General features: G+C 48.3%; 1 protein-coding gene and 1 long non-coding RNA gene across 3 annotated transcripts in view; both read left to right on the top strand.

The window, feature by feature from the left end:
* Positions 1-5269: 5269 nt before the first annotated feature.
* GRK5 (G protein-coupled receptor kinase 5) overlaps positions 5270-10506 on the top strand; it is a 250470-nt gene continuing 245233 nt past the window's right edge. For both annotated transcript variants that reach the window (XM_033181299.1, XM_033181314.1), the window contains exon 1: positions 5270-5710. In XM_033181299.1, coding sequence (XP_033037190.1) covers positions 5659-5710 — 52 coding nt within the window. In that variant the 5' untranslated portion in view covers positions 5270-5658. The remainder of the gene's footprint in view (positions 5711-10506) is intronic.
* On the top strand, positions 5717-10496 carry LOC117065931. The gene is made up of 2 exons (XR_004430108.1): positions 5717-6391; positions 7822-10496. It is a non-coding gene; the product is annotated as an uncharacterized LOC117065931 (long non-coding RNA).

The following is a 10506-nucleotide window of genomic DNA, read 5'->3' as shown; positions in this document are numbered from 1 at the left end:
GAGCAATAGGCAGTTTACAACATATTAACACTTTTTTTTCTTTTTTTGGAAACAGAGTCTCGTTCTGTTGCCCAGGCTGGAGTGCAGTAGCACCATCTCGGCTCACTGCAACCTCTGCTTCACGGTTCAAGGGATTCTCGTGCCTCAGCCTCCTGAGTAGCTGGGACTATAGGCGCACACTGCCATACCTGGCTAGTTTTTGTATTTTTAGCAGAGACAGGGGTTTCACCATGTTGGCCAGGCTGGTTTCAACCTCCTGACCTCAGGTGATCCGCCTACCTTGGCCTCCCAAAGTACTGGGATTACAAGCGTGAGCCACCATGCCCAGGCATAGTAAAACTTTTAACGTCCAACTGGTAACCACTGAGGTCCATTGATGAAAGGAATTCAGAGGGGAGGAAATGTTAACTGGAAACCTCAAGCCTCCAGATTTGCTTTCAGCTCACATTTCTCCTCTCTTGGTGCCTGAAATCACTTCTTCCCCTGTTTGCAAAGTCCTTTGTGTATGTCTCCACAATGGCCCTTATTCCATTGTCTGGAGGTTGTTTGCATCCGGTGTGTTTTCCTTCCCAGTGGTGAGCTCTCTGGGAAATTGCCTTGAACTCCCTGTAGGGCTGGACACATAAAGGTAAACTCTGAAGAACAGAATAAATGAGAGAATGGAAGCTCTATCTGCAGCTGCTTCCTGAGGATTAGAAAGCTTTGAGTCAAGGAAAAGGATGGAAACTTCAGTTCCTGGACTATTCAGAAAGCCAATTTGATTATTCAGGCAAAAGGAATCCATATTTTAGAAGTCAGATAGGTTTGTGGCTTTCCAGCATAGTAGACTTCTATTTGCAAGAACTCTGACCTAGCAGCTTTATTCATGGCAGATACAGGTGCTGACAGAAGAATCTGAAGGTTCCCTGTTTCTTTCGCTTTTTTATTTTTTAGAGAGAGTCTTACTCTGTCACCAAGCTGGAGTGCAGTGGTGCGATCATAGCTCAGTGCCACCACACCTGGCTAATTTTTAGATTTATTTTGTAGAGACAGGGTCTTGCTATGTTGCCCAGGTTGGTCTCGAACTCCTGGGCTCAAGCGATCTCCATCCCCCCCAACCCCCACACCCTTGCCTCAGCCTTTAAAAGTGCTGGGATTGCAGGCATGAGCCACTGCATCTGACTTCTTCTGCATTTTTGGCTCAGCTGCTCCTGAGTGGAGTCTGAAGCTGGCTGTCTTTGACATATTCCCATCCCTCCATCTTCACCCCCACTCCTCCATTTGGATTTCCCTTCTTGCTCTCCGCTGGCTGTCAATGATTTCCTACTTAGCTATTGATATTTAATTGCCTACTCTTCCTTGAATCAAACCCATTTTTCAAGAAGACCACGAGTTGCTAGTGCAGTTACTTGAAAGGAATAAAGCCATAATGGTGGAATTATAGAGGGAAATGGAAAACCCCTTGAATTCTTAGTGATTTAGTCAACCACATGCTTTGTCTTCTTATAATACAAGTTCATCCTGGCAGCCACACAGAACAGTTACAACCAAGCTGTGCTGGCTAGCTTGTGCAAACCAGAAATTAAGTGCACCAACTCTGAGTCAGGCTGACGGGTTCAAATCCCGGGTCTTATACTTATTAGTTATGTGACTCTGGACAAATTATAAAACCTTTCCCTTTTTTTTTGAGGAAAAAAAAAAAGTCTTACTCTGTTGTCCAGGCTGGAGTGCAACGGCACGATCTTGGCTCACTGCAACCTCTGCCTCCCGGGTTCAAGCAATTCTCCTGCCTCAGCCTCCCGAGTAGCTGGGATTACAAGGCGCCTGCCACTACACCTGGCTAATTTTTGTATTTTTAGTAGAAACGGGGTTTCACCATGTTAGTTAGGCTGGTCTCGAACTCCTGACCTCAGGTGATCCGCCCGCCTCGGCCTCCCAAAGTGTTGGGATTACAGGTGTGAGCCACCACGCAGCCTCAGATCCATAAAACCTTTCTTTTTTTTTTTTTTGAGACAGACTCTGGCTCTGTCGCCCAGGCTGGAGTGCGGTGGCCGGATCTCAGCTCACTGCAAGCTCCGCCTCCCAGGTTCACGCCATTCTCCTGGCTCAGCCTCCTGAGTAGCTGGGACTACAGGCGCCCGCCACCTCGCCGGGCTAGTTTTTGTATTTTTAGTAGAGACGGGGTTTCACCGTGTTAGCCAGGATGGTCTCGATCTCCTGACCTCGTGATCCGCCCGTCTCGGCCTCCCAAAGTGCTGAGATTACAGGCTTGAGCCACCGCGCCAGGCCCATAAAACCTTTCTTAACCTGGTGCTTTGTCTGTAAAATAGGCCTGTGTTCCCTACCTCATCTGGATATTGTGTTGAAGGAGATAATCCATTTAAAAGACCACAAGGGCCTGGCCCACAGTTGGTGTTGAGTAAATGCTAGCCATTATTATTCCATTCCTGCATTGGAATGTCTGAATTTCCTCCTAGAGGCACAAAAACCTGATGTACAATCATTTATTTGAGTAGGCAGGATGTAACAGCTTGTAGTGGAGAAAAAAATAGTCTAACACTAACTTGCTGAGTGACCATGCCAACTCACTTACTTTGGGTCTATTTCACATCTGTAAAATGAGAGGGAGAGGCAGGGGTTCCCAGGATGGAAAACTTAAATGTCTATACAGGCCAGATAGATAAAATCACTAGTGACTTGGGCTGGGTATAAGAACAGGGAGTTATGGTAAACTAGAGAGCTTTTCAACTCAGAGTGTGGTCTACTGACCAGGAGGATCGACAGAACGCTGGAGTTTGTTAGAAAGAGCAAAATCTCAGAAACCACCCCAGATCTATCCAAATGCAATCTGCATTTTAACAAGATCCCTCGTGATTTGTATGCTCATGAAACTTTGAGCCAGGCACGGTGGCTCATGCCTGTAATCCCAGCACTTTGGGAGGCAGAGGCGGGTGGATCACTTGAGTCCAAAGTTCAAGACCAGCCTGGCCATCATGGCAAAACCCCGTCTCTACTCAAAATACAAAAATTAGCCAGTCATGGTGGCACACACCTGTAATCCCAGTTACTTGGGAGGCTGAAGTACAAGAATCACTTGAACCTGAGGTTGCAGCGAGCCGAGATTGGGCCACTGCACTCCAGCCTGGATGACAGACTGTCTCAAAAAGAAAGACAAAAAAACAAACAAAAACAACCTTTGAGAAAATTGTTTTTTGTTTTTTTTGGGTTGGGGGTACGGAGTCTCGCCCTGTAGTCCAGGCTGGAGTGCAGTGGCGCCATCTCTGCTCACTGCAACCTCCGCCTCCTGGGTTCACGCCATTCTCCCGCCTCAGCCTCCCGAGTAGCTGGTACTACAGGCGCCCGCCATCACGCCCGGCTAATTTTTTTTTGTATTTTCAGTAGAGACGGGGTTTCACCGTGTTAGCGAGGATGGTCTCGATCTCCTGACCTCATGATCTGCCCGCCTCGGCCTCCCAGAGTGCTGGGATTCCAGGCGTGAGCCACTGCGCCCAGCCTGAGAAAATTGTTATGGTGCATAAGCCATCTAAAGGCATTCAAACATTTTCTTTCTTTCTTTTTTTACTGTTAGCCGAATAAACAAACTTCGGTTTTCATCAGGCCCTATGCTGCCAGCAAGTGACCCCTGTGGTTGGTGGAGGGCTCTAGGAGCTGCCAACTTCAGGGGTCTCGCTATCTGAGAGAGATTCTTTCATTAAAAGTTGGGGCTCTAGGTATGTGAATACGCAGCAAAGACCAAGCCTGGATTGCTTAGAACAGTAATTCCTGGAGTGGTAGGTGCCTGAAAAGTTACCCGCTGAGCCCTCCGCTTTCTGACAGGTAAAGTGTTATTGCCCCCATTTTGCAGATAAGATAAATGAGGCCCAGGGAGACTCACTGACCCAAGTCTAGACACCACAAAGGGGTGATGGTGGGTATACTGCCCCAGGAAAGAAGATAATCTTGGGTTGTTAGAATCAGTGACCAGTTTCCAAGGCCTGGAAGGTTTATTGATTTCTTTATATTCTCCAATACATAATAACTGTTCTCTGTTTCTCTCGGCACCTCCCTGCGACTTCCTGGCAGCCCTGGGGACAGAGGGTTTCCTCCTTCTGGACAGAGAAGGCCCAGAGTCTGCTTCTGAACGGATATCCGGCCCTCAGGATGCAGAGGAGGCAAAGGCCTCATTGTTCTTTGGGGCCTGCCTGCCTGCCCCGCCCCCAGCCGTAGGACACTCGTGGCAGATCCCGGGTGACCGAAGACAGCCCATTTGCAGAAGTGGGGCCTTCGGAGCGGAGGGAGCGAGAAAACAGGGCTGATCACAGACCAGGAGTCTGATGTTCTGAGCATAATACTGGAAGGAGCTAAGAGCCCCAAAATAAATAAGACCGGAATTTAAAAACGTTAATCCCACGCCGGCTCGGCGCTGGCCTGGCTGTTACTCATTAACGCTCCCCACGGCGGAGACTCCGGCGACTCCGTCTGCGTTTTTATTACTTAATCTAGCTGGGTTTGGCTGCAGGGAGGCTCCTGGACTTGCTGGCCGGGTGTGCTGGAAGGCAGTTTATTCACAGAACGAGCGGCTTCCCACGGTGGACCCCGAGCCCCGGGCGCGGTCCGCGTAGACCCCGCGCCTGCGCCCCGCGGCCGCCCGGGGGCGCTCGGGTCGCGCCGAGGGCAGCGCAGGCAGCCAGCGCCGGGTCGCCGCCGACCCGCAGAGTCCTTCGCGCCCTCCGAGGAAACAAAGTGCATCTTTGTCCGCGGCCCGGGGCACCGCGTGGGAAACGCTGGGCAGGGGCCAGGCCGGGCCGGCCGCCGCAGCGTGCGGGGACCCTGGGCGCGCGTCACTGACCCGGGACTCAGCCCCTTGCGGGCCTGGTGTGGACCTGAGGAAGCGGGCTGTGGCGCGTGGCCGAGCTGGCGGCCCTCCCACTCCAAGCACGGCTCGAGACCCGCACTGGCTCCTGCGGAACCGCGGCGCTTCGCGCGCTACCACCGGGGCCTGAGCACTTCGCTTTACGGGCTGGCGGCGGGGCGGGAAGGGGGCAAGCGGGAGCCTGCGGGGGTTGGTGGGGACTTCGGCTCGGCTGGGCCGCCTTTGAGTCGCCAGTCGGCCGGGCGGTGCCCGCCTTCGCTTTCGGTGCCGTCCCGGGGCGGGTCCCCGCTCCAGCAGCCGCGCGCCAGCCCAGCTCAGCCCCGGCGCCGCGCGGCCGGGAGGACTCCAGCTCCCAGCAGGCCCTGCGCCGCGAGCGCCGAGGCAGGAGGCGCGCCTGGGCCGGCGCTTGCGCAGTGCGGCCGCCCAAGCCTGCTAGTACCACACCCCCGGGAGGGACGGAGGGGAGGCAGAAGCATCCGAGGCATTAAAGCATCCGAGGGAGCCGGAGGGGAGGAGAATGGAGTGACAGAGACACGCGGAGGGTGGGGGGTGGGGGGGAGCGTGTTGAGGGAGGGGGGAGGGGGGACACAGAGGGAGGAAGAAGCGGCGGCGGCGGCGGCTGCTCCTCTTTGCAGAGGGGGAAACTCTTGGGCTGAGAGCAGGAATAATGCGGTAGGCAAGGCGGGCTGCTGGCTCCCCCGGCTCCGGCAGCAGCGGCGGCAGCCCGAGCAGCGGCAGCAGCAGCGGCAGCACCCTAGGCGCTGACAGCCCCGCCGGCCGGCTCTCTTGCTGACCGCCGACTGTCAATGGAGCTGGAAAACATCGTGGCCAACACGGTCTTGCTGAAAGCCAGGGAAGGTAAGAGGCAGGGCCGGTACGTGCCCGGCGCGTCCGTCGCGGGCCGGGGTGCGGGTGTCGGGCGGCGTGCGGGCTGGGGCTGCGCCCGTGCAGGATGCCCGCTGCCGGCGAGTGGGTCGCGAACAGGACACTTCGGAGAGCGGCTCTGCAGACCCTTCAGGGTTCTTGCCTTGAGGCTCAGAGAATCTGGACTTGGGCTGAGAAGGTTGCAGGGATTTGGATGCTAACATATCTCCTAGTTTCCAGCGCTCGCCCTGCAGAGCGTGCCATCTCGGCAGCTGTTGAAAGGTCAGTTGGAAAAGCATTCATTCGGGGAGCGACGAGCAAACATGCACATAAAATAGCGTTTCAAGTCGGCCCGGGATGGTTCTGTGTGAACTGGTGTGTGTGTTCGGGGGGCGGGGGTGGAATGAGCAGAAGCCAAGTCTTTGCCTGCGCAGGCTGAGTTGATATAGACTATTGCTGGAAACCATCCGCTGGGATGTTTCTTAGGGAAATCCCGTCGTGTGGAAGGAAGCCTTTTAAAGGCAAAGTCAGATGTTGAGGAATTAGCCTTTTCATAGAATAATCAAAGGATGGCTGTACAGATCACCTAGAAAATAATTCAGTATTTCAGGTTTCTCTTTTCTGGGAGTGTGATAACTGAAATTGTTAGATTTTGGCTCAGTTAAGAAAAGAAAGGTAAGTGTGCTGGTGCTTTAGATATGTTTTCTATGCAAATCATTAGATTTCCTGCATTTAGCTGGCAGGAAATATTGTCTAAATGGAGTGTGTAAGATCCTGAGTCAAACCCTAAGAACACGTATTTTGACTCTGCCTTGAGATGAAAAACAGAAAAAAGGCGGGGGGTGGAGGGGAGGCCGAAACTTAGATGCTTCCTAAAATGATTGTGTTGTGTACATGTAAACATATATATTTAAGAATACCTGGAATTTATGTAGTATCTTTTTCTTTTTTCTGGTCAAGATTTGAGCTCTAGTGTGCGACCTTTTTCATAAAAGGGGAAGAGGTTTTTGCCTTTCACGGGAGAAGGCTTTATTTGATACTTAAGGTAGGAGGCAGACTGAATAAGGGCTTGACTTTAGAAGGATACTTGGTGAGCAGTCCATGAAAATGTTTTACCTACTTAATATTTTCATTCACCCACTTTGATGAATGAAGGGAAGACTTTCTGGCCAGCAATAAAACGATTCGTGTTTATTCAGCCGGTTCCATCACCTTGTGGCTCCCTACACACTGTGGGGGTAGGTGATGCATAGCCTTCCGTGGGCAGCGTTTCAGCAACTCAGCCCAGCATTCGTGTCTTGTGTCTTACTTTCGTCGTCACTTGTCACTCTAAAGCAGCTAGTGGGCAAGAAGGTTTATTTCAGAAGCCCTGAAGGGAGGCAGTGCTTTAAAAACCCCAGCAGAGTTTAAAATATACAGGTTAATCTCTCTCCCATTGCTTAGCTTTGGTGGGAATAAATTTTTAGCAGAGGCTTGTTACTTGGTGACTTCAGGTCTAAGGCCTGAGCTCTGTGTGTGTGTGGTGTGTGTGTGTGTGTGTGTGGTTTTTTGTTTTTGTTTTTCTTTTTTCCTAACCTGACATTTTTAGTGGATGCGATCAAGGTGGGTGCTGGTAGGCTCTTCCCTGGGTTGGGGAATGGTCCTGAAAGGGAGGAAGCAGAGGAAACAGCCCTCCGCCTCCCCCGCCACTCTTGCAGCCTTTGCAGCTGGCCACCTAGTGGTGGGACACGGTTGTATATCTCAGGATTCGGGGGCTGGGAAAGTTTTCACTCTCCCTCCATTCTGAAATTATTTCTTGGGAAATCACTGGGTCTGATGGTACTGGAGCCTTGCAAGTTTTGCTGGTTCCTCCTGTTGCCCAGGGAATCTGCCCCCTACATTTGCTGCTGTAGGTATTTGTTTGCCTGAGAAATGCTTTTTTTCTTCCCTGAACATTTCGTTGCTTGTTTTATAATGCTTTGCTTAGGGTGGGCAAAGTGATATCAGTTCCACCGTCCCCCTCCAAATTGTTCTCCCCAGTATTTTTTCACCAACGTGAATTTGCCGTCTGATATTGTTAGTTAGGCCAACAAATTGCTTTTTTTTTTTTTTTTTTTTTTTCCCAGAGCCCTGGGGAAGAGAGCTGCAGGCTGGAAGCTTGTGTGAAGTGACCGACTCCCATTGGGGCAGAATTACAGTGGTTGAAAGTGCTCAAGAATGTGCCTTTCACTTTTTTTTTTCCTTTTAAAGGCTTTTTCAATTTTGCTGTGAGAGTTTGGTCGTCATCTCATGGTGAGAAAATAGCTCTTGATGATGCCTTGGAAATGGAGAGGGCCTGCGGAAGCTGGGAGAGACAGACACGTGAACAAGAAAAATTAATCATTTAATGGAAACCTCATTTAAAATTTGCATCTCTCCCCCTCTTTCTCACTTATGCCTAGAGGAAAGCCATGATTTTAAGTGCTTCCAGTTTCTTTTGGCTGGGCCTTTATTAGAGACTTGAGCCCATATATCCTAATTAGTATGGACAGTTTTAGAAATTAAAGCAGTTTATTTTTTTCTTCTCAGTTCTCATATATTTGAATTTATTTTACTAAACTTAGTAATTCTCCAAATAACCATATTATCTAAATATTCAGAAATGACAGTTTCAGTCAGTTTAGTGAAATATCTAATATAAAACCAGTACATTTAAAAAATCTGAGTTGTTTAAAAGGTTTAAAAACACTTCTTAAAGTTTCTTGTCAGTGGTTACAGATGAGAAATATAATTGACAAATGTGAAATTTTATTTAGTTCACTTAACAAAATACACCATAAACAATTTAAAATTTGACTTTCAAGTAAAAGTCACATTTGTCCCAAACAATAGAGAAACAGACCTTGAAGAAAGACAGGCACACTTTGCAAATGCTGTAAAATTATTTGTAGTTGTCCATGGTGGTAGACAACACTGGGGCCTATCTTTTCTTATTATTGTGCATTCTTAAAGACAGATGGCTCCTCAATTCACTGTATCTTCAAAGTCTTACCGTAATAAGACATAATATAAAGTGGAAAGCATTAATGTAGCAATAAAATAGAAAGCCTGTAAGTGGATTAGAGTAAAATGATGGATTGTTAGTAATTAGAAAATATAGCAAGCAACCTCCACCCTTGTGACAATTATTTTAAAATAAGAAAAGGTAGAGGTATGGGTTCAAGATTTTAAACCACGGAAATGTATTTTGGGGCCTGTTTATTTGTCCTGGGTCTCATGAGAAAACATCAAGTCGATCACTTTTAGGAACTTGAGATTGCTCTCCTAAAAAGTGGTTAAGGAAAAAAAGAAAGAAGTTGAGACTGAATTCATGGCAATTTATGGAAATGAGCTAAGTGATTAAGCATTTCATGAAAAAGAGGCCCAGACTAACTCTATCTATCTATTTATTTACATTTCAGAATCTCAGGAAATTGGCAGGCAGCTAATGTTGAAATAACAGTGAGAAGGAGAGTTTGCTGAGTGCCTTTTGTGCGTTTCTTTTTGGTTTTATTGTTGCAGTAAAGGTTTTTGTGTTTTTCTTATCTTCTAGATCTGTTGCCTTTCTTCTGAGTAAACAGTGGTGAGAAAAAATTTTGCAAGGCTCTGCTTTTCCTTTCTTCACAGGCCAGCAGTAGCCATATCTGATCAATAAAGGTATCTGAATGAATATTGATCACATTTGCCTGAGGCACTAGCAAGCACAGGAATTGAGAAGTTAGGACTGTAACAACTTTGCCATTTGTCACCATTGCCAAAAATTAGAATACACGGGAACCGTTTTCTCAGGTAACTCTGTGACTTGGCTGGATCTTCCTGATGATCAAGATTAGCACCCCAGGGGCCTGGGAGAGGTTAGGGAGGGCAGGAGGAAGGAGTGAGCCAGCATCCAGCCCTGGTGGGGCAAGCTAGCCGTGGACAGACTTGGCATTCCACAGTACGCCTGAAAGCCCTGGACCTCTTTCCCTTGCACCCTTAATTCATGGTGATAAAACCGAAACACGGTGAATTAGGTTATTAGAACATTGGAACGTCTCTGAAGCCCAAAGCCGTCTTATTTAGATTGCTATGTGAAGGCATACGTGAGGCATACGTACTCCACCCGGAAGCTTCTCCTTCAGTTTTAATGTTAATCTTACCAAGAGACAGCTTTCATCCTGGTGAAGGCAACTCGGTGTGGGTAAAAGCAGCCTGGCCTGTTAAACACAATGCCGTTAAATGAAACTGCCTTTCTTTTTTTTTTTTTTTTTGAAGTTTCCTTTTCAGTACTGACAACTTGGAGGCAGAGAAACCAAAAGCAATGTTTTCAGAAGGCCTTGCTTTCTTAAAGATTTCAAATGATGATGGTAGTTAATCTGGCTGCCTGTTTTAAAAACCATCAGATAAATGCCCACAAGGCTCTCATCTTTCAGTAGCTTAGCTGCTGCTTGTCAGATTCGAAACTCCAAAGCGCTGGACTCTTCCAGTGCCCAAACTAATCTTTGTTTAAATTATGTCTTCAGAAGCTATAACTCTTGTAGTGGCTTGCTAAATGATAGCCTTTGGATCTGGGTTGAAGACTTCCAGAATGCCCAAGTGAATTTCAGGAGCAAGCTCAATGTTTAACCAAATTCACCTTTACCAAGGGCTGTTCAATCCATATCTGGGATGCTTTAAATAAAACTATCCAGGACTGTGGGCAATACTTAAAGTTAATATTTGTTGCCAGTATGTTTGGAGTGCAAAATAAAGCATTGTAATGTCTAGACATTTTTGAAATAAAAAAGTCTTCTGGTTACCAAAAGGTATTATTG

Source organism: Trachypithecus francoisi, unplaced genomic scaffold (genome assembly GCF_009764315.1).
Source record: "Trachypithecus francoisi isolate TF-2019V2 unplaced genomic scaffold, Tfra_2.0 Contig01579, whole genome shotgun sequence".
In the NCBI taxonomy this organism is placed as follows: Eukaryota; Metazoa; Chordata; class Mammalia; order Primates; family Cercopithecidae; genus Trachypithecus; species Trachypithecus francoisi.
Note: the sequence above shows the minus strand (reverse complement) of the source record. Positions and strands in the feature narration are given on the sequence as shown.